Source organism: Astyanax mexicanus, chromosome 14 (genome assembly GCF_023375975.1).
Source record: "Astyanax mexicanus isolate ESR-SI-001 chromosome 14, AstMex3_surface, whole genome shotgun sequence".
Taxonomy (NCBI): Eukaryota; Metazoa; Chordata; class Actinopteri; order Characiformes; family Acestrorhamphidae; genus Astyanax; species Astyanax mexicanus.
Window position 1 is genome coordinate 45,423,034 of NC_064421.1, and position 23,227 is coordinate 45,446,260.

The 23,227-nt window shown below is 40.0% G+C and overlaps 1 protein-coding gene across 11 annotated transcripts in view; it reads left to right on the top strand.

Moving 5' to 3' along the window:
• hectd1 (HECT domain containing 1) overlaps positions 1 to 23,227 on the top strand; it is a 37,343-nt gene that overhangs the window by 10,938 nt on the left and 3,178 nt on the right. For 3 of the 11 annotated variants that reach the window (XM_022672615.2, XM_007257904.4, XM_007257905.4), the window contains 29 exons: positions 803 to 941; positions 1,476 to 1,646; positions 1,759 to 1,981; positions 2,870 to 3,133; positions 3,237 to 3,328; positions 3,755 to 3,889; positions 4,083 to 4,229; positions 4,320 to 4,414; positions 4,500 to 4,605; positions 4,752 to 4,886; positions 5,742 to 5,881; positions 6,000 to 6,323; positions 7,325 to 7,491; positions 8,300 to 8,476; positions 10,160 to 10,999; positions 13,811 to 14,032; positions 14,312 to 14,490; positions 14,795 to 14,951; positions 16,086 to 16,308; positions 16,878 to 16,932; positions 17,290 to 17,472; positions 17,877 to 18,090; positions 18,821 to 18,903; positions 19,305 to 19,432; positions 19,941 to 20,142; positions 20,266 to 20,403; positions 21,415 to 22,022; positions 22,130 to 22,208; positions 23,111 to 23,204. In XM_022672615.2, coding sequence (XP_022528336.2) covers positions 803 to 941; positions 1,476 to 1,646; positions 1,759 to 1,981; positions 2,870 to 3,133; positions 3,237 to 3,328; positions 3,755 to 3,889; positions 4,083 to 4,229; positions 4,320 to 4,414; positions 4,500 to 4,605; positions 4,752 to 4,886; positions 5,742 to 5,881; positions 6,000 to 6,323; positions 7,325 to 7,491; positions 8,300 to 8,476; positions 10,160 to 10,999; positions 13,811 to 14,032; positions 14,312 to 14,490; positions 14,795 to 14,951; positions 16,086 to 16,308; positions 16,878 to 16,932; positions 17,290 to 17,472; positions 17,877 to 18,090; positions 18,821 to 18,903; positions 19,305 to 19,432; positions 19,941 to 20,142; positions 20,266 to 20,403; positions 21,415 to 22,022; positions 22,130 to 22,208; positions 23,111 to 23,204 — 5,720 coding nt within the window. The remainder of the gene's footprint in view (positions 1 to 802; positions 942 to 1,475; positions 1,647 to 1,758; positions 1,982 to 2,869; positions 3,134 to 3,236; positions 3,329 to 3,754; positions 3,890 to 4,082; positions 4,230 to 4,319; positions 4,415 to 4,499; positions 4,606 to 4,751; positions 4,887 to 5,741; positions 5,882 to 5,999; positions 6,324 to 7,324; positions 7,492 to 8,299; positions 8,477 to 10,159; positions 11,000 to 13,810; positions 14,033 to 14,311; positions 14,491 to 14,794; positions 14,952 to 16,085; positions 16,309 to 16,877; positions 16,933 to 17,289; positions 17,473 to 17,876; positions 18,091 to 18,820; positions 18,904 to 19,304; positions 19,433 to 19,940; positions 20,143 to 20,265; positions 20,404 to 21,414; positions 22,023 to 22,129; positions 22,209 to 23,110; positions 23,205 to 23,227) is intronic. The other 8 variants (XM_007257908.4, XM_007257906.4, XM_007257907.4 and 5 more) reach the window with 8 other exon arrangements.

A 23,227-nucleotide genomic window follows, 5' to 3' on the forward strand; every position in this document is an offset into this window, starting at 1 on the left:
TTGCTTCTGTAAATATTTTAAACAAGGGTGCCATTTAAATAAAGTTCCAGTAAAGTAGTGCAATCATGCTTATCAAAAATGCAATAAGAGGTAAAAAAAAAAAAAAAAAACTGCATATCCACTGGTTAAGCATATATGAGCTACAGTGTTTAACCTCTACAGCAAAAAAAGGCTTTTCTTTAGTACAATCAGCTGATGAACATGTTCAGGAGACAAAACGCTGCGTTCAGAACAAACACTGTCATCTGCAGTGCTAAAAACACGCTCAGAAGGTACACTAGTACTTGGAATGCACAGGTATTTCTGAGCCAGGTCTTATAAACACTAAATAACATGCACATGTCTTATCTGTATGTCTACTTTATTTTCGGAAACTTAAGTACTTCCACACCCATGATTTGTATCCAACAGGAGAGTATATAATTTTCTTGGTTGCTAGTGCTCACGTGACTTGTGTAACAAACGTGCTCGGCAAACAGCAGCGTGCTTTCACCTACAGATTAGTGGGAGCATAGCACAGAGAGGAATTATGCAAATCATTTTTAAATGTGAAAATCACATGCATAAATGTGACTCAAATCGATGCATCAGATAATTTACGGTTTGTATCAATGCATCGATACAGATCGATGTATTGTGACATGACTAGTGTGAGTAAAGATTTCCATTGTGGTCATTCTTGTAGATTTTTCTGGTGCTTTTATATTAATTCATAATGATACCAAGAAATATATTGTGTTATAAATTTTGCCAATTTTGACCAGCACTAGTTGCATAAGGCCTTAATATCTCTTCATTGCAGGAAAGCTAGTTTAGCTCTGATCAGGAAGATGGTTCACTACAGTTCTGAAGTGCTGCTTAAGGAAGTGTGTGACTCAGATGCTGGACACAACCTGCCCACAGTCCTGGTGGAGATCACTGCTACTGTGCTGGATCAGGAGGTTAGTTTTTATTCTGATTTCGTTCTGTCTGTCTGTTTTATCTGTGTGTATCCTTAAAGGAACATTCAGTAATAAATGCGAGTGAGAGTGTAACATGGCTACATGAGTCCAATTTCTCAACACTGGCAAAGTTTTTTAGCCTTACCCGCTCTTCCCCAGTCACAGAGCTCACACCTGTCTCTACTATGTTAATGGTTAATAGTTAGCAACCTTACTGAAGCTCAGTGATTACCTGTTCAGCACAAAAATAGCCAGCTTGCTAAATTTCTGTGACGTACCACACAGCTCAAATGAGAAAATACGGCCTGAAGCTCTGCTAACAAGAGCTGCCAGTGCTTAAACTCATGTATTAAGCATGTGTCCTTGATATGATGATACATCCTGATCATATTTTTAGTTACTACAGAAAATAATCCCTGTTAAATCTTGTCTATGTTCACACTTTCACAATGCAAATGCTCTGTGGCCACTGAACGTTGTCATGTTAATGAGATGTGAGGTAAGAGTGATGTGTCTTTCCCTTCTGCCTCGCAGGATGATGATGATGGGCACTTGTTGGCACTGCAGATCATCAGAGATCTGGTGGATAAGGGTGGCGATGTGTTCTTAGACCAGCTGGCCCGACTTGGTGTTATCAATAAGGTTTCTACTTTAGCTGGACCCACCTCAGATGATGAGAATGAAGAGGAAGCCAAACCAGAGAAGGTCAGAATTCACTCAAACAGAATTTAACCTACAATAACCACATGCACAACTGAATATTTATTTATTTACATTTTTTTGGGTCAGTTTTACAAATGCATCTATGTCATTTCAGGAGGATGAACCACAGGAGGATGCAAAAGAGGTCCAGCAGGGCAAGCCCTACCACTGGCGGGACTGGTCCATCATCAGGGGCAGAGACTGCCTGTATATCTGGAGTGATGCTGCTGCGCTGGAGCTCTCCAATGGCAGCAATGGCTGGTTTCGCTTCATCCTGGATGGCAAATTGGCCACCATGTACTCCAGTGGTAGCCCAGAGGGGGGGTCTGATAGTTCAGGTAAGTTCTATTTCTAGGTGCCATGATCGAGTAGTGATAAACAAAGATGCTTACAATGTATGTATGCCTGAACTGCAGAACTAATAATTGCTTGCTTTTTTTTTAGATATTCTATTCATTTGTATAGGTAATTAACTGGTTTACAGCATTTTTTTTTAAATCAAATAATGTAATTACGTTTTAGATAATCCTTTGATTATGTTTGTCATTGTCAAATTTCTGCCTGTTCGACAAGCTTTTTCTATGAATTCATACTACAGTTATTTTATTTATTTAGGTAACATGGACAGTACACATTAATCAGCATCAATATTTTAGGAATTGGTGTTAAATTTGAAAACATATCCAAATATATTTAGCTTAAGACAGTCATGTTATGGCCAAAATATTTCAATGAGTGTGACGATTTTACGTCCAAGTACTTGCTCTTTTTTGCATATGCATGCTGCATGTGAAACTGTTCTTCTACCCTGATTCCCTGCATTAGCCAATAAAAAAATAGAGACAGAAAAACGATAAAGTGAATCAGGGAAAATCAACCTGTACATTGATAAAGGATTCATGGCCTTTCCCATCTTGGGTTGTCACGGTCAACTGCAGAGCCATGGAGGGAACGTTACAGTGCATCTAGCCAATCAGAGGCGATATGTTTGCATGTCATTAAATTAAATTATATTATTCATGAGTAAGAGCCGAAATCCTGTCGTTCTTCCCCGCTCAGTCCTCCACCAAATTAACACAGCCTGAAACAGCAGCACTAGAGCACGATTTACACAAAAAAAACTTTCATATTTGGCAATATGGTGATGGAAATGGTAATATGGTGCTCAAGTTCACAAGCCTCCATACTGCTCTTTAGTGATTTGCATGTATATCTGCTTCCTCCAGAGAGCCGGAGTGAGTTTCTAGAGAAACTCCAGCGCGCCAGGAGTCAGGTGAAGCCAGTCACCGCCAGCCAGCCCATCCTTTCGACACTAGGACCTACTAAACTCACTGTAGGGAACTGGTCCCTCACGTGCCTGAAGGAGGGCGAGATTGCCATCCACAATTCGGATGGACAGCAGGCCACCATCTTGAAGGAGGATTTGCCAGGCTTTGTGTTCGAATCCAACCGAGGCACCAAGCACTCCTTCACTGCTGAAACATCTCTGGGTGAGGGTGCACTGTAATCTGTACTATTGTTTTGTTTGGATTGTAGTTTTTGTATAAGGATTTAAGGAGTTTATGTGGTATTCATGATTATTTTTGACTGTAGTCTTCACTGTTTCAGGGTCAGAGTTCGTAACTGGATGGACTGGAAAACGTGGAAGGAAGCTCAAATCCAAATTGGAAAAAACAAAACAAAAGGTGGCTATTTCTTGCTTGCTTTTGGTTTGTATGTTTTTAATTTTAATTGCATGTTTCTTTGACGTTAATGCAGCCAAAGTTTACATGCGTGTATACATGCTTATCATGAATAAGTTCTTTGTATGGCTGAGAAACTAAACCGCAGTGTTTATAGGAGTGTCATTAAACACTAAGCTTTTCATAGTCCTCTAGGGATGCATGGCAGCAAAGCCTGAGCTTCATGACATGCTAATGTTTTTTTTTTCCTGACATATTTTATATCCTGTAAATATATTGACATGATTTGTAGTTGTCGATTTTAATCTTAATAGCTAATCGTAACTGGTTGGTAATGTTCTGTGCACATTCAGTCATATTTTATATTTAAATATAAATGAACTGACCATTTTTTTCTGACAAACTTTCTTGTTTTCTCGCTTCTTTTAGGTGAAAACCATGGCCAGAGATTTGTATGATGACCATTTTAAGGCTGTGGAAAGTATGCCCAGAGGTGTAGTCGTTACATTGAGGAACATTGCCACACAGCTGGAGTCTGCCTGGGAGCTGCATACACACAGACAAGTATAAAAACCATCTCACACTGCACTTTAACCTTCTCCTTTTTTTAATTGCAAAAAAATACAAACAAACAAAAAAGATATACCAATCTGTGGTTTTACGGCTGATACTCATCAATGATTGTCTTTCATCTTGAGGAAAAATATTGGTAATCATAATAATAATAATAATCTTCCTCTTTTCTACTCCATTACAGTGTATTGAGGGCGAGAACACGTGGCGAGACCTCATGAAAACAGCTTTAGAAAACTTGATTGTGGTTCTCAAGGATGAGAACACGATCTCTCCCTATGAAATGTGCAGCAGTGGCCTTGTGCAAGCACTTTTTACTGTTCTTAATAATGTGAGTGATGCTAATTGCAGTAGTAAAATTGGGAATTGGCTTTATTTGGATGCGGTGAGTTGCATTTGTAACCATCTCTTGTCTTTACAGAGTGTGGAACTTGACGTGAAGCATGATTGTAAGCCATTGATGGAACGGATAAATGTGTTTAAAACTGCATTCAGTGAAAATGAAGATGATGAAAGGTAGGATGTGTTTTTGTTTAACTTTAAGTCTTATTTCCAATTTTAATTTTTTCACATATTTATTAACTATATATTTTTTTCATAGCCGACCCGCTGTTGCCTTAATCCGTAAACTGATAGCAGTCCTGGAGTCTATAGAACGGCTACCTCATCACTTGTATGACACGCCTGGTTCAACATACAACTTGCAGGTATTTCTTTCTTCATTTTCCTCAGGTTTTTTTTTAAATTAATATTAAGAGAAGAATACACAGTAACAGACTTGTTAAAACATTTTTAATTCAGTTTTGCGAAATCAAGATGATCTAAAATGCAATAGAAATTTTTTCTTTGTCAGATTCTGACCAGGCGGTTACGTTTCCGGTTGGAGCGTGCTCCAGGTGAGACAGCATTGATTGATCGGACCGGCAGGATGCTGAAAATGGAACCTCTGGCTACTGTCGAGTCACTGGAGCAATACCTACTTAAAATGGTAAACTTGTTTTAATTTTTATTTTTACCCTCTTCTTCTTTCACTGTTTTGCTTTGTTTCTCCTTAAGAGATGGAAGGATCAAATGGGGTTGTATTTTCATATTATCTATACTATAAGTACATATTCTGTGGCTTTTTTTCTTTTTTATGAATAAACAATGTTTAGTTGTTGATCCAGCCTTTCCCTATAGCGGCAGTAGTTAGGGTGACCCCTAAGAAGCTTTATTTAGGGAAATCTGGCTCAAAGGTGGTAGATTTTACCACATTAGGCTGCTTATATTCCTCAAGCGGAAATACGAAAAGACCTTCTATTATACTTTGGCAGGCTGTAGTGGTATATTTCATAGTATATGGCAACCTATAGACAATATGGATTAGTTGGCTTATAACTTTTTTTTTTTTTTTTTTACACAAAAGCACTATTTTAATGTCTAATTATTCTGTAGTTTAAATATTTTTATTTATTTATTTATTTTACCTTTTGCTTTTTCTTTGAACAAAGAAATGTGCTTATATATAATCTTGGCTATATATGTGTTATCTGTTCATTTAGTGGAGAGACAGAAGGTCCTTTTGGTGTGTTACAAATATAACAATAAAAAGATCAAAACTATAAGCAATAATCTGCTATATTTCAAAGTTTAAAGGGAAAAATAAAACCATGGTTTACTGCCCCTACGCCCTCACATAGCTTAGTGCTGGAACATTTAATTTTCCCAATATTGTAGATCCACACAAGAAAATAAACATTTAATGACATTTAAGCTAAAAAAAAATATTTTTGTGACTTGAAAGTTTGTTCTATCACTCTATTTTGTTGTCCAGTTTTGTTTATAACTTCCTCTCTTCCTGCAGGTGGCGAAGCAGTGGTATGACTTCGACAGATCCTCCTTCATTTTTGTCAGGAAGCTGCGTGAAGGCCAGAGCTTCACCTTCAGACACCAGCATGACTTTGATGAGAACGGTATTGTGTACTGGATTGGCACGAATGCAAAGTAAGCCTCCCTTTCTAAATGCTCTTTAATAATATACAAACTATTCTTTATTGAGAAGTCTCATAAAAATAAATATGTATTTATACTGAACAATGGTATATGTTGTGTATGGAACTAGGACTGCGTATGAGTGGGTGAACCCTGCTGCTTATGGCCTGGTGGTGGTGACCTCCTCAGAGGGCAGAAATCTGCCGTACGGGCGACTGGAGGACATCCTGAGCAGAGACAGCTCAGCCCTCAACTGCCACACCAACGATGACAAGAATGCCTGGTTTGCTGTGGATCTGGGTCTGTGGGTCATCCCCTCCGCCTATACCCTGCGCCACGCCCGCGGCTACGGCCGGTCTGCCCTCCGCAACTGGGTGTTCCAAGTGTCCAAAGATGGCCAGAACTGGATGACCCTCTACACCCATGTAGACGACGGCAGCCTTAATGAACCCGGGTAGGTCCCCTGTCTCTGCTTCACTCTTTCTACATTCATATTTACCTGGGCAGACTGATGTATGTTGTGGTTTTTTGGAAGTCCTTTTCCATTGATTGAGATGTAGTGTGTACATGCAAATGATCACCGTTCAACGGTGCAGTTCTTGTAATTTGTGTGGATTTAAGTTCATTTTGAAAAGAGAGGGTTGTTGTGTGTACACAATTGTATTCACAATATAAACAACGTAAGAGTTGCTTTTCAGACCAAGTAAAAATAATAAAAAAAAAAAGCAACACATAATTAATAGAAAGAAATACAAATTTAATACAAAATAAAGCTCTGGTAGTAGGTGGGGATAACTGGCATTCTGGCATTCAACTTGAACATAATTTTTTTATCATATTAATGGAACTTAAATAAGTTGGTGTGCCGCAGGTTGTGCTGCTGTGAGCAAGTGGAATGACGTTAGTGGGCGGGGCTTATTTCCAGCAGCCAATAACCGACTAGACCTCACCCACCTGTAAAAAGAGGGTCTGAACTAATTCAGAAGCGCAAACAGATTTCTTATGAATCTAAAACACAAAACGGAATATTAAACTCTCCATTCAATAATAAATAATCTGTTTACAGACATAATTTTACATGTTTTGGTATAAATAATAGTCCTTTCGTTTTCAAATGTACATTTTGTGGTTATGCATCATACTTTTGGTTCTCAAAACTTTCGACGCTATAATTTTGAGGCTTCAGGGTTTAGTTTTCAGTGCTCAAGACTTACAAAGTGTATCTTTAGGTAGGTGTACCTGATGATAAAATAACCTTCAATTTAGATACAAGGCTTCCTGGCATGCCTAATCTCTGTATGAAATGTAACTGTAAAGTATACAGCTATTCAGCTGATTTAGTTTTGGAAAAGATGTCGACACTAGAAGCGAAATATATATATTCTGCTGTTTCTTTTGTTTTTATGCATTTGTTTGCGCCTGCTGATCAGCATGTTTATGTGGTTTGTGCATTAGGTCTACTGCTACATGGCCTCTGGACCCACCCAAAGATGAGAAGCAAGGCTGGAGACACATTCGGATAAAGCAGATGGGGAAGAACGCCAGCGGGCAAACGCACTACCTTTCCCTGTCTGGACTGGAGATCTATGGCACGGTCAACGGCGTGTGTGAAGATCAGCTCGGTAAAGAAGGACTAGAACTCTGAATTGGATCATTTGGCTTGTTTTGGGTCCCATGCTGTGGTTTTCATGCATAACTGATGTAACAATTAGCAGTTACTGGTGTGTTAGGGTAGTAACTACCCTTCTCTGATGAAGCATTAACCTGGTAGCATCATAAAATCATGAGGAGCGTAGCTAGTGACTAGGAATCAGTAAATATAAAATTGGGGTAGGGATGTGCCATATCTTGTCGTATGCAATAATTTCACCAACATATATTTTAGAGTGAACAATATTATACCCTGAAATATGGTGCCATATCACCCACCCCTGATTATTACATCAGGGTACTACTTTTTTTGCTGTTTTTAGCAAAAGGAAAATTCACACTGTTCTCATTTCCCATTATATATCTACACTAGAGACAGATTATATCTGTCCAGTATCATTTATTTTACTTTAATTCTGGATATATGGAGATATATTTTGAGTGCATTATTATTAGTATCATGACATTCTGCATCATTGACTTTTGTTACAATAATCTGATAAAAATTCTTGTATTTTTCTATATCTCATTTTGGGGTGTGCCATATCATATCGTATACAATAATACAATTACATTTTTATTTTGTTGTAGTAATATATTCTTGAAATATTTTTTCAATGTTTGATACCATGAAATATCCTATTATTTTAGCCATATCGCCAAATGTGTAATGTTAGCCCTTTAAGAGGAAGCTTTCCTATTTTAAGGGTATCTCAGTATTGCAGGTTTTTAAAGCAGTAAACCAATCCTCTAATCTGGTCTGTTTGATTTGTACTTCAGGTAAAGCAGTGAAGGAAGCAGAGGCCAATCTGCGCAGACAGCGAAGGCTCTTCCGTTCTCAGGTGATGAAGTATATAGTTCCAGGAGCCCGGGTGGTGCGTGGCATTGACTGGAAGTGGAGGGACCAGGATGGCAACCCTCCTGGAGAAGGAACAGTGACAGGAGAAGCCCACAATGGTGAGCATCAGTCATTTGTGATGCCATCTTTTTTTAGTGCATGGGAATCCCAGTGTTTTTAGCTTTTGTAAGAAACTTTTAGTAATGTAAATGTAGTTCCTATAAAAATAATTCACCCCCTTGGTTGTTTTCTTATTTTATTGCTTTTGTAAATAATAGACAGATAATGGGACAATACAATTTGTTGTTAGACAGGAATAAAAAAAAAAAAAAATAAACATATTTATTAATTGTAGAAATGTTAAAAAATAGTTTAAAAAAAAAAAGCAATTAAATGCTGGTAATGGTGAATACTTTTTATAGGCACTATATTAGTAGTGAACTGTTTTTATAAAGAGCCATCTTTAAAAATGAACGCATGTCAAAATGCTTGCACTTGACTTTTGACTTAAGTATTGGACAGAAGACTAATGAACTATTGTGAGGATTACTTTTGGAATGTGCTAATGTATTTTGGAGTCAACAGTATCATTTTTTTTTTATTTAAACAAAAAAAAAACAAATTGTGAACATCAAGTGCATTTGCATGTGTTGTGGAGCTTTAAGTAAAATCCTTGATTAATTGATTGATGTGAGGGGGGATAGCTGTGTATTTAGTGACAATGTTTTATATATATACATAATATATATTTCATTTTTGAATTTACCTGATGATGATCATTTATTTATGTGTAGCTGAATTGGCTCCAGAAACTGTTTCCAGCCTGGTAAAGAGGAGGCCTGCCTCTTAAGCCAGTCCTACTTTTCTAAACTGTCCTAAAATATCTAATGTTCACTACCAGACCCGAATGGTAGACTGTGGGACAGATTTGGACGAACTCCTCTGAATCAAATTCTCTTTCTGTATGACTTCCTTCTGTGGTGCTTTCTTTCTTGCTTCTGTCCCATATTAAACACTTTTATCAAAGAAAAAGCAATTACTCTGCCGGTTAAAAATCTCTAAAGAATTAGCTTGCTATTTCTTTCTACTGTCTTAAGACTGTCATTGCATACTTTTTTGTTTTTAATAGTTTGCTATTTTGAAGTGCAACCCTCCCCCCTCCCCCCCAACTTAACAGGTAACATGTCTTTATCCTACTTGTATAATCTACTTTGTCACTCTTGAATTCTTTTGGGCAGCCATGTTTCAGTGTGTAAAATACCCTTTTAACCCAACTGTCTCCATCAATTAAGCCAAGCGCATGTTGATGTCACAATTTGCAAGCTCTCAGTGGACTCCGTTGCAAGTGTATTTTACATTTGACAAATATTTATATAAATATATTCTTTAGTTTCTTTCCCTAAGTGGCTTATTAGCTTGGCATTTGCAAAAATCTATTGCTTTTTTATTTTTTATTTTTTTTTATATATTTGTCGTCATTTTCTGTGCTTCATATTCCTACTCCACTGCTTCACCTGGACCAGATTTATTTATTTATTTATTTATGTATTTTTTTCAGTTTTATTTAATTTTGGTTCTTTTTTGGAATGAGACCTATATATTTTTAGCCTCTATTTACATTTCTCCATGCACTGTTATTTTCTGCTGCACTGTGAAGGGGAAAGGGCTAAAATTCGGTTCGTATTGCATTGTCTCTGGTCCAGCGTCGAGCAATGCTGCTGTCTGACTTGCTGCTGTCTCTCTCCGCTCTCTTGCTGGGTCTCACTCGTTCATATCCCCCCTTCCTTCCCCTCCTCTTCCAGGCTGGATTGATGTTACCTGGGATGCCGGTGGTTCAAACTCGTACCGTATGGGTGCAGAAGGGAAGTTTGACCTCAAGCTTGCGCCAGGGTACGACCCTGAGTCAGCGCCATCACCCAAACCTGTCTCATCCACTGTTGCAGGCACGCCGCAGTCCTGGAGCAGCCTGGTGAAAAATAACTGTCCGGACAAGGGCGGCTCGTCCTCGGCGGCTGGGGCCAGCTCCTCCAGCCGGAAGGGCAGTAGCAGTTCGGTGTGGAGCGTGGCCAGCAGCAGCGATATCAGCCTGAGCTCGGCGCGCGTGGAGCGCAGGGTGGAGGGCCTTTTGGAGCAGGGGGCTAGCATCGGTGGAGGAGCTCCGGGGGCGGAGGGACAGGAGCCGGTGGTGGTGCTTTCCTCGGCGGAGGCCGGTTCAGGCTCCAGCACCAGCACGCTCACCGCTGAGGCTGGAAGCGAGAGCGATCGCAAAACACCAGCACCCGACGGGACCCTGCGACAGTCTGCTGAGTCGGCAGCCATGTCTATGGGTCTGGTCAGCGTCAGCTCTCCCGATGTCAGCTCGGTATCCGAGTCGTCCAGCAAGGATGCAGCATCCCAGAGGCCCCTGTGTTCAGCCACCAGCGCCCGGCTCTCGGTCAGCTCTCTACTGGCTGCTGGAGCCCCCATGAGTTCCAGTGCTAGCGTGCCCAACCTGTCATCACGTGAAGCCAGCCTAATGGAGTCATTTGTGCGCAGAGCACCCAACATGTCCCGCACCAATGCCACCAACAACATGAACCTGAGCCGCAGCAGTAGCGACAATAACACCAACACGCTGGGCCGCAATGTCATGGGCACTGCCAGTGAGTACCTTTCGCTCTACAGTCCACCGTGAGTTCAGTAATGGGTAGAAATTGGATTTTAGGCTTAATCAAATGCAACAATAGGAAAAAAATAAAATGTAATGCACCCAATGTGATGAAGGGTTACGTGTACTCTAGAAGTTGACCAAAGGCAAGCTTGCTTCACTCTGGCCAATAAAACGAGTCTAACATGAATGTGGTTTTGTTCATGCAGCTTGAGTACCTGGCTAAGCTAACTGGCTTCTACATTATCAGACTTTGCTATTAAGCTATTAACTCTAGTTATCATTATTCTAACTAGGCCTGGACAATAATTCGATAACGGTATTTATCGCGATAAGAAATGTTTCAATAACGGTGATATCATTTTTTGTGTCATATCGATATGTATTATTTACAGAAACACGGCTCAGCTGCGCTCCGTTCGGCCCCTAAAATCTCTCGCGCTGAAAATCTCTCGTGCTGAAATCTCTCGCGCTGAAGCTCGGCCGCGCTCCGGTCAGCATCTAAAATCTCTCGCGCTGAAACTCGGCCGCGCTCCGGTCAGTGCTCCGGTCAGCATCTAAAACCTCTCGCGCTGAAACTCGGCCGCGCTCCGGTCAGCATCTAAAACCTCTCGCGCTGAAACTCGCGCTGAAATCTCTCGCGCTGAAGCTCGGCCGCGGTCCGGTCAGCATCTAAAATCTCTCGCGCTGAAACTCGGCCGCGCTCCGGTCAGCATCTAAAACCTCTCGCGCTGAAACTCGCGCTGAAATCTCTCGCGCTGAAGCTCGGCCGCGGTCCGGTCAGCATCTAAAATCTCTCGCGCTGAAACTCGGCCGCGCTCCGGTCAGCATCTAAAATCTCTCGCGCTGAAACTCGGCCGCGCTCCGGTCAGCATCTAAAACCTCTCGCGCTGAAACTCGGCCGCGCTCCGGTCAGCATCTAAAACCTCTCGCGCTGAAACTCGCGCTGAAATCTCTCGCGCTGAAGCTCGGCCGCGGTCCGGTCAGCATCTAAAATCTCTCGCGCTGAAACTCGGCCGCGCTCCGGTCAGCATCTAAAACCTCTCGCGCTGAAATCTCTCGCGCTGAAGCTCGGCCGCGGTCCGGTCAGCATCTAAAATCTCTCGCGCTGAAACTCGGCCGCGCTCCGGTCAGCATCTAAAACCTCTCGCGCTGAAACTCGCACTGAAATCTCTCACGCTGAAACTCGGCCGCGCTCCGGTCAGCATCTAAAATCTCTCGCGCTGAAAATCTCTCGCGCTGAAACTCGGCCGCGCTCCGGTCAGCATCTAATATCTCCTTTTAGAATCTCCTAAATTTCTTTATTCTGGCTGAAACACTTTTGTAGTTTATGTTATATCTAAGTTATTTATAGTTATAAAAGCCTACAGGTTTGCTTATTTGACTGTGATATCATGTTCCTTTTATGTATATAAAGGCTTTTTTTCCTTATCCTGGTTGAAGCACTTTTGTTTTGATCTGTTAAATTTGTTTACGGAAGAATAAGAAGCTTTGCCTCTGTTGTAAATGTAAAGTTATTTATATTGGTAATATGTACAGTACAGGCCAAACGTTTGGACATACCTTCTTATTCAATGCGTTTTCTTTATTTTAATGACTCTTTCATTTCATGACGCATTGAATAAGAAGGTGTGTCCAAACCTTTGGCTTGTACTGGTTATAGGCTTGTGTTTGACAGAGATGTCATGGTTTTATTTTGCTATAAGTGATTAAAAGTGATCATTGGTTTATTTTGACCATTTTTTATTTCTAAAGTATTATATAGTTTTTGTGAAAGGAGGCTTTAAAGACTTAAGTTTTTCTTAGGCCTTCAAAATATTTATGTCGATATCGAAATTATATCGTATCGACCGAAATTATGGAATATATCGTGATATAAATTTTGGCCATATCGTCCAGCACTAATTCTAACTATAGTTCTGTTAGAATCCAGCAGGCCTGGGCGATATGATAAATAAACATATTACAATATTAAAAATATCATCAGGAGACACAGTGATTGCACTATTCAAACAAATAGTCCCATATTGAGTATTTTGCTTATTGAACACAACATTTTGAATAAAAATTAAAGAGTGTAGTATATTAAGGTGATTGACACTGAGCGAAAAATGTCAGTTTATTGATTGTATCCTCAATCTGCCTTCGATAAAATATCATTGCCCACCTTTAGAATCTAGCAGTTTTTGATTTATACTTTTCAAATCTGTAAGCTCCAGCAGTTTCAGTTCCCAAAGTTCCCACAACCATTGCTTTTAATCAACAACCTGCCAATTTGATTTGAATGCTCAGCTCTTGTTAATTTTCACTGGTTAGCTACACTTACTATAAGCAAACATTTATGATCATTTGGACCTTTTTGTCAGTTAAAAACAGTATAAAATGACCTGGGATTGGTTTTAAAGGACAACTCCAAAGTAAAATGGAAACCTGATAAGAAGTACGAACATTTGTTGCGTAGCCCACGTCCGTTCACCCCCAGCGTTCTGAAATACAGCACTTTTAGCCAAAACTCCCAACAGGCTTATAATGCTTGTCATGGTGGCATAGCGTTGCCCATGTAAATAAATCACTATTTTAGACCAATAACAAACTCAACTCAAATTCAAGTGTGTAGAATTCTCTGTGGTGTTACATGAGCACTCGTTACATTTGCACTTCAGCAGCCGATAAATTTCACGTTTAAAACATTTCAGAACGGTGTTCTAAGCATGTCTAGTGTTTAGAGTGCGCTTTACTTAACTTGCTCCATTTTTTTCTTTTGGAAACTAATAGCATTTTTTTGGTTTTGTGTTTTTGTTTGCAGCCTCTCCTCTCATGGGTGCACAGAGCTTTCCTAACCTTACAACTACTGGTACCACCTCAACTGTTACAATGTCCACCTCCATAGTAACCAGCAGCAGTAATGTAGCCACGGCAACTACAGGTTTGTCCGTCGGCCAGTTGCTCAGTAACACGCTGACGACCAGCCTGACCTCAACGTCTAGCGAGAGCGACACAGGTCAGGAGGCTGAGTTTTCCCTATATGGTAGGCCATGCTAGATTTATTCACCTACCGAAACCTCTGTTCCTCTCTCTTCCCTTCCTGTAACGTTCTAATCTACGCTAAAATTAATCAGTTTTTGTTCCCTGCCTATTAACCCTCATTTCAATGGTTACACCTCCTTACTAATCATGTTGTGTGATCTTGTTGATCTTGATCTTGGATTCCAGACTGTTCCAAAATGTTTTGTTTTGTTTTTTAAGACGAGAACTGCTTTTAACCTGCGTATTTCTCCTTCTTTCTTTACTTCTTTCTTCCTCGCAGACTTCCTGGACAGCTGCCGGGCAAACACGTTGCTTGCTGAACTGGATGATGAAGAAGATTTGCCCGAGCCAGACGATGACGACGACGAAAATGAGGATGACAATCAGGAGGACCAGGAGTATGAGGAAGTTCTGGTACGGTCCAGGGTCAACCTTGGTTACCACGTTCATATTCATAGGGTAAAACATGTTGTAGTTTCAATAATAGTGCAGTGCAACTCCTTAGTTGTTGACCTAGATTATTTTCCTTTCCTTTTGTGGTAATCAGAAGTTTATATTTTGTTCATCCGTTCGTTTCTCATTTATTTCTGTAAGAAACTGTTTTACTGTGCTTGTCGTTTTTTAATATTGTTGGTGTAAAACTGAATGCAGTTTTCTGCTAGTCTGCATGCTAGTTTTTACGTGGAAAAGGCCTGTGTTGCATGTTCATCCGTGACGAATAATGCAGTACATAAATGCTGTGATACTAATGGTGGCCTGGCAGGAGGAAGAGGAGTATGAAACCAAAGGTGGCAGACGCAGGACCTGGGACGATGACTTTGTGCTGAAGCGGCAGTTCTCCGCTCTAGTGCCTGCATTTGACCCCAGACCCGGTCGAACCAATGTCCAGCAAACCACTGACCTGGAGATTCCTACCCCAGGTTTTTACAACTTTCTGTCTTCTGTATTTTAGTTTGTAGCTTTTCTTGTATTTTTGAGAGCGTTTTACCTACCGTATTTTTCACAGTGAAAGGCACACTTTAAGTCCTATATTTTTTTCAAAAATCGTAAGTACACCTTATTATCCGGTGCATATTCTACCAGTCAGGTATTAAGGAGCAGTAAAGCCACTCCGTTGAAGTATAGCATTATTTAGGAGTTTCAGTTTAGTTCTCTAGCAGTATTCGCATTAGCTGCTTGCCTGTAGCCTTCTGCTATAACCCCAACTAGCACTGCTGGAGCAGCATTAGCATTGACCGCAAACCACAGAGCTAGCTCCTTCGCCATATATCGGCCTGTAGTCTGAGCGTTTACCATGTTACAACAAGCTATGTGTGTTAAACTGCTAGTTAATATCGCACTGGCTTACCAGAACATTCAGGGTAGCTGCTAATGCTAATGCTCCAGCTTTAGTGTAACTCGGTAAATCTAAGCTTACTTAAGAGTTTTTTGGAGAGAAATCTGTGTAGATCAGGGGTCACCAATCTTGTCCACATTGGGCCGGTGTGGGTGCAGGCTTTCATTACAACAAAGCTGTGGCACACCTGATTCCACCTGTTCAATCAGCCTCAGTCTCAGTCCCCAAACAGGTGGCCACCCATAGAGGGTGTGCCCGTGCCTGGTTGGAATGAAAACCCGCAACCACAGCGGCCCTTTCTGGACTGGATTGGTGACCCCTGGTGTAGATTGACATCCAGCATTTTTTTAAATAAATAAAAAGAATTACAGTTTTGTTTACTTAGCTTAGCTTTATAGGTCTCACCTCCCATAGACATTCTGAATTAAAAGGAAAACATGGCGACACCCCTGTTCCTTACTAGTTACTATTGTTGTATAAAATGCGCCGTATAATCTGGTGCACCTTATAGTGTGAAAAATAGGGTAGTTTTTATTTTATTTTTTACACTTCCTGACGATGCTCTTGCCAAGCTTAAACCCATACCTGCTGTTTACAATACAAAAAATACACCTTTTTATGTTGTGCAGGCAGGACTGATTAATGAAAGAATTAGGAGGGCACACATTGAAGCTGTGCATAATTTAATAATTTACTGTGGGTTGTTTGACTCTTGCAGGTACCCCTCGCTCAGAGGTGCAGGAGGAGGTGGAATGTGCCCCCTCTCCTCACTTGGCTCTCATCCTTAAGGTGGCAGGGCTGGGAACCACACGGGAAGTAGAACTACCTCTCTCCAACTACAAGTCCACCATCTTTTACTACGTCCAAAAGCTGCTGCAGCTCTCTTGTAACGGCAGCATCAAATCTGACAAGCTCAGACGCATCTGGGAGCCCACCTACACGTGAGACACTGTTTATTTTCTCCATTAAAGCAATTGATTTGTACTTATTACATTTTGTCAAGGTTGACAGGTCTGTTAAAAAAAATAAATTAAAATAATAATTATAAAAATGCAAACCAGAAATAAAATGTAAGATAAAGTAATAATTAAATTACCATTGGTAAAAACAAATAATGCATCAGAATAAGAATCTATATTAGATTATAATAAGTCAACTAACAGTGGTAGGAGGAATTTTCAGATATTTATGTAATGTAGCTACAGTACACATTTTCAGTTCATCAAAAACTCTTGGTAACTGAAGGGTAATCCAGTCACAAGCGAATTTGGTCATTTCCTTTATTTAAAGAGAGAGCTTTGATTTAATGTAGGTTGGCATATGGCCAGTGAGCTCTTCAGAGATGAACAGAAGCCTGTGGTGTTTGTATTTAGACTCTTTCAATTCTGAATCTCTTCAGGGTAGTAAAAATAGAAAGATTGAAAACAAGATGAGTTTATTTTAATCACATTTTTGATGTTCAATGTTTTTATTTATATTATAAACAAACATATGCATGTCTTTCTTATAGGATAATGTATAGAGAGCTGAAGGATTCTGACAAAGAGAAAGAAAGTGGCAAGATGGTAAGTTTTGACCTCCTTTTTTTTTTTTCCTCTTTCCACAACCATTATTATCAATCTCTCTTTCAGTCACTCTCTCCAGCTCATTGAAATCCTGCCTGTGATTCTTTCCCCCCCCTGTGGCTGTTCCCAATGTGTAAATGCTCCTCCTCAGTAGACTGTCTCAGCTGTCACTAACCTTTTAAGAAAGGAGCTTTTCAGGGGGGAGGGATTGGGGTTGGGTTGGGATGGGATCACCATAGTGGTTAATCTTAGTAATTGCACGGGCCTCTTAGTGGTTAATCCTACTACTGTAATGCATGTGTATTGCGTGAGACTTTACAATCAGGAAAGACCAACATTTGGTTCTTCCTGTTGTAGGGTTGCTGGTCTGTAGAGCATGTGGAACAGTTCCTTGGCACAGATGAATTACCAAAGAATGACTTGATAACCTACATGCAGAAGAATGCAGACTCGACTTTCCTGCGCCTCTGGAAATTAACCGGCACTAATAAAAGTATTAGGAAAAACAGAAATTGTTCGCAGCTCATAGCTGCATACAAGGTATAGAATGGCATCAGATGTACATATCTCTATACATCTTTATTTTTTCCCTTCACTGTTTTTTCAACTTGTTTTCTTTCCTACTTCTTGGTTGATTGTCACTTGCCACCCTTATAGATGGTTGTATTTGTCATTTTGTAATTTTAATGCCTTAAGTGTTTTAAATGTTGTTGTATTGATTGATAGAAATCTAAAATGTAGACCTCCATTGTGAGTTTTGTTCTTTTTTATTGTTTTTGTTTTCCCTCATAAAGCCCATTTTCTTTTTTCGTTTTGTGAGAATGCAGTAACTGCTTTGTGTACAGAATGGTATCCCTGGTGTGGTGTATGGTGTAAGAGTGACAGGCTGGGGAGGGAGAGTGGTACCTGTGCACCTTAACTCTGCATACCTTCGGCTTTTCCAGGATTTCTGCGAGCGAGGCTGCAGGTCCACAGGGCTTGGCTCGGGCTCTTTTTCAGCCTCTCAGAGCTGCGACATCCTGAGCGGAGCACCAGAGCAGGCCCAGGCCAAGGCTGGCTCGGGTCAGAGCGCCTGTGGCGTGGAGGATGTTCTGCAGCTCCTGCGCATCCTCTTTATCATCGGTGGAGAGCCTTCATCTGGTATCACACTACAAGAAGGTGTGCAGTTTTCCTCTTCAGATACACAGCAATTCTTTCTTACTGGTGTTTTTTAATTAATTAATTTTAATTAATTGGTGCTGTGCAGTGGCAAGAACCTGGCAATACAATTACAGATGAATATATTGTGATATTCTAGACAAGAGAGTATTTGTTTAAATATCAGACAGAAAGGTTTGCTGTTTTTATATAAATAGAACAGTTGGATCTAAAGAAAACACTGCCATCAAGTGATCGAGGTTGAAATAGAACCCAAAAAACACGCAGTGTACAACCAGCATTAGCATGTAAACTATATTAAAAATTAACTTTTTATTTTGAAAACTGATAGTGTTAAAAAATATATTATTATTTTTTGCCTTTTTAACATTTTCAGCATTAAATATGTTAGTTTTGTTGTCTTGCTTATTATTATTATTATGCTTTGGGGATGTTGAGTGGTGCAGTGGGCTAAACGCTGCTACTATGACTGGGAGATTGCTGGTTCGAATCCTTGACATGCAGTTTGCCATCAGCTGCCAGAGCCCCGAGAGAGCACAATTGGCCTTGCTCTCTCTGGGTGGGTAGATGGGTGGCAGCTGAATGGGTTGGACAATCAGCCTAACTAAATTGGGGAGGAAAATGGGAGAAAAATAGAAATCTTAAAAAAATAAAAATAAACCAAAAATATATTATGCTTTGGTTAAAAAAAGTGTGCGCTATAAAGTGTATTTTGTATATATTTGCCTAGATGTGGATGATTTACAATTCAATGCCTCTCCTGAAGAGTTCACCAGCAAAAAAATAACAACCAAAATTCTGCAACAAATTGAGGTAATGTAATTCAACATTTCTTTTGAATACAGTAGGGAGTTTTTTCACTACAGAATGTCAGCAAAATGTTAGTTTTAGGCTGCATTGTTTCTAAAGTGTTAGTAATTGCTGTTTCATTTGGACTATAGTGATTTATCTTTCTGATTTCTGTTTTTTAAATAATTATAAATAATAGTAGTGTGTATTATTTTACATTGAATTAGGGCTGCCATGATTAGTCGGCATAATCAACAACATTGACTATAATGCCTCTGATTGGAATTTCATTGTTGAGGTTCATAATGTGTGATGTAGTGCATTGGCGAGATCCAATACTAGTCCAAATACTTTATGTAAAATACTGTGGCTGTTTTTTGTTTTTGTTGTCATTCTCTATAATAAGTGATTTTTTGTTGCTTTAGGAGCCACTGGCATTGGCTAGTGGAGCTCTCCCAGATTGGTGTGAACAGTTAACCAGCAAGTGTCCTTTCCTCATCCCCTTTGAAACCCGGCAGCTTTTCTTCACCTGCACTGCATTTGGAGCCTCCAGGTCAGGAATCTTTTATTTATGTTTCAGCCAAGAAAATCTGTACAGTACAGTGGTACAGGGGAGTCTAGTTTATACTTGAAGCCAGTGTCTATCAGTATCTAAAATGCGTAAAAGGCATTTACCAACTGTCTTTAATTATTCATTGTGTTTTTTTTTTACTGTAATGTGAAATAAACCAATCAGTGGGTCACTTGCCATTCCCTTTAAAAGCCAAGTGGACTCTGACTTTGGTGGATTGCTATTTTAACAGCGCAGCACTTCTGCACATCTCAAGATAGCAATACACCCAAAATTTACCTGAACACACCACATTTCCAGACCACCACGCCCATCAGTGTACACACTATTGCTATTTAAAGGGCGCAAAGCTTGAATAGACTGTTTGTGAAGTATTAGAAGTTACCATCGCAACATGCCCCTCACAGGATGCAAGATTGAGCCCTAGACCTTTTTTAAGCACTACACTAGTGCAGTAAGTAAGTGTGGTTGTGTGTATGTGTGTCCGTAGGGCAATAGTCTGGCTCCAAAACCGGAGAGAAGCTACTATGGAGCGCTCACGGCCATCCACTACAGTGCGGCGGGATGACCCTGGCGAGTTTCGGGTGGGCCGCCTTAAACACGAGCGTGTGAAGGTGCCACGCGGGGAGACCATGATGGAGTGGGCTGAGAGTGTGATGCAGATCCACGCTGACAAGAAGTCTGTATTAGAGGTAAAAACAATAAATAAATAATAATAATAATAAATGCAAACACTTTTTTGTGTAAGATTATTTTATTTTATTTTATTTTATTTATTTATATATTTTGTGTGTGCACCATGTTTCTGTCTGCAGGTGGAGTTCCAGGGGGAGGAGGGAACTGGACTGGGGCCCACACTAGAGTTTTATGCCCTTGTAGCTGCTGAGTTCCAGAGGACCTCATTGGGCATTTGGCTCTGTGACGATGATTTCCCAGATGATGAGTCACGTCAGGTTAGTGCATCTTTTTTAATGTACCTTTTTAAATATTTGGAGTAGTGACTTCATTTGTAGCGTGTCAGATGCATAAAGTGGGGCACAGTACAACCAATCCCTTTAATTCTGCTGTAGACTGAAAACATTTGAGTAGGCATATGGTTAAAGGTTAATATGAGACAAAATATCAAATTTTAACTTTTTATTTCCAGTTATTTACATCTGGATTTGATACAGTTCAGAACATTCAGCACCTTCTGTCTGAACACACCCATTTTTTCTGTGAACAAAAGTATTGGAACATGTGACTCTCTGGTGTGTTTATTCAAATAATAAACAGCATTGAATGTCTACGTTAAGCTTCATATTTGGCTTTAATCTGTGCAGACTGTGCATTTATTGTTAAAGGAGTAACCAACACGAAAACCAGAGAGCTGGTTGAAAAAACAAACCAATTGTAAAACTGTGAGAAGATACAAAATCAGAGCCATTGCACACATTTTAGCCATAGCTAGTACAATCATTTGGAATGTTCTGAAAAAGAAAGTCGTCAATGGTGTACTAAGTAACAGATGTCAGAACAGGTGGACCAAAGAAAATCACAGCAGTTAATGACTATCATTGAGTGAGTGCTGTAAAGAAAGGCCCTAAACTGTTACCAAACTCAAACAGAGAACTCACCTGTGAAAAACAGTGGAGGTAGTGTCATTGTTTGGGCTTGCATGGCTTCTTCTGGCATGGGCTCATTACTCGTCATTGATGTACAATAAGCTCAGACGTCTACAGAAACATTTTCTCTCTCAAATCTAAAAGAAGATTAAACCAAACTGATAAAGAGATCCTTTATCATGCATCAAGATGAGTTCAAACAGAAGGTGCAGGATCTTCTGAACTGTTTATCAGATCCAGATGTAATATATGGTTTCAGTCTACAGCAGAAATAAAAGGATTGGTGCCTCTGATTAATTTAGAGAAGCTCAGGATCTTCTGTATCTATTAGATCATTGTATGCTTTTGTTTGTCATTCAGGTGGATCTAGGAGGTGGTCTGAAACCCCCTGGCTATTACGTACAGCGCTCCTGCGGCCTTTTCCCTGCACCGTTCCCACAGGATAATGACGAATTGGAGCGCATCACCAAGCTGTTCCTCTTCCTGGGCATCTTCCTGGCCAAGTGCATCCAGGACAACAGGCTTGTGGACCTGCCCATTTCCCAGCCCTTCTTCAAGCTGCTTTGTATGGGAGACATTAAGAGCAACATGAGTAAGCTGCTGTACCAGACCCACGGGGACTCTGACCACCGCTTCTCCGAGATCCAGCTGGAGGCCTCCACTGAGGAGGGTCAAGACACGTACTCAATGGGCAGCTTTGATGAGGACTCAAAATCTGAATTTATTCTTGACCCACCGAAGCCCAAACCCCCTGCCTGGTACCATGGCATCCTGACGTGGGAGGACTTTGAACTGGTGAACCCTCACAGAGCACGATTCTTGAAGGAGATGAAGGATCTGGCAGTAAAGAGGAGGCAAATCCTGGGCAATAAGAGCCTTTCAGAGGACGAAAAGAACACTCGGCTACAAGATCTCATGCTGAAGAACCCTATGGGCTCCGGCCCGCCACTCAGTGTAGAAGACCTGGGGTAGGCAGTTCATTCATACATATTTATTCACATTGAAATATTTATTGTGTCAGGTGTTTTAAATCCGCTTGTTTTTTTTTTAAACTCGTGTTTGTTTTTTTATGTAGATTAAATTTCCAGTTCTGTCCCTCATCTAAAGTACATGGCTTTTCAGCAGTAGACCTTAAGCCCAATGGAGATGACGAGGTAAGTCATTAATCTACAATGCAGAAAATGTTAAAATAGTCATACAGAACATAAAGAAAACATGATATTATTTATTTAGTAAACAAAAAAGTGTAAAACAAACCAGAATATGTTTTAGATTTTAGATTCTTCAAAGTAGCTTCTCTGTTTAGATGACGCCTGGAATTCAGGCTTTCAGTTAACAGCTGTGCTGAACTCGTTAAGAGTTAATTACTTGAATTTCTTGTCTCTTAATAAAGTGTTTGAGTGCATCAGTTAAAGTAAAGTTGTGAAGAGGTAGAGTTAGAGGTATACAGAGAACTACTTAACTAAGTACAGAAAAAAATGAAGGGCAGTCAAGTCAACGTTATAATGGTGAAACTGGCACTCATCAGGATTCTTCCAGAAAAGGATGAACAAGAGTTACCTTTGTTGTACAGAATAAGTTAATAAAAAAAAAACAATAAAAACATTGAATGATGAATGGTGTCTATTCTTTTGACTTGTACTCTATATAGCTAGAGGATGAAGATTATTTTATTTTATTTTTTTATTTCAGCATTGCTCTGCTATCCCTCAGGTGCTGTTATGTTATTCCAACACCTGCTGCTGCTTGCACTGCTAAAATCACTTTATAAAAACATAGTGTGTTTACAGTACTACTTCAGTAATCATAACTGCAGAAATGTGATTTAGAAAGTGTTGTCTTCACCATTTCATACTAGGTTTTTCATTATATTTTGGAGTTATAGGTACAGTCTTAATTAGTACTGTTTCTGGTACTGGTGATAGAAATTTCTAAATTTTATTAGAATGAGGCATTTTAAATTTACCCATTCTGAAGTACTTTTATGATGAATGTTGAGGATAGAGTAGCATTAGTAGTTGCATATAATGTAAATGTTTTTTTTTATTCCTATTAGATGGTTACCATGGAGAATGCAGAGGAGTATGTGGAGTTGATGTTTGACTTCTGTATGCACACTGGAATCCAGAAGCAAATGGAGGCCTTCAGAGGTAAGACCTATACTATGGTGTGA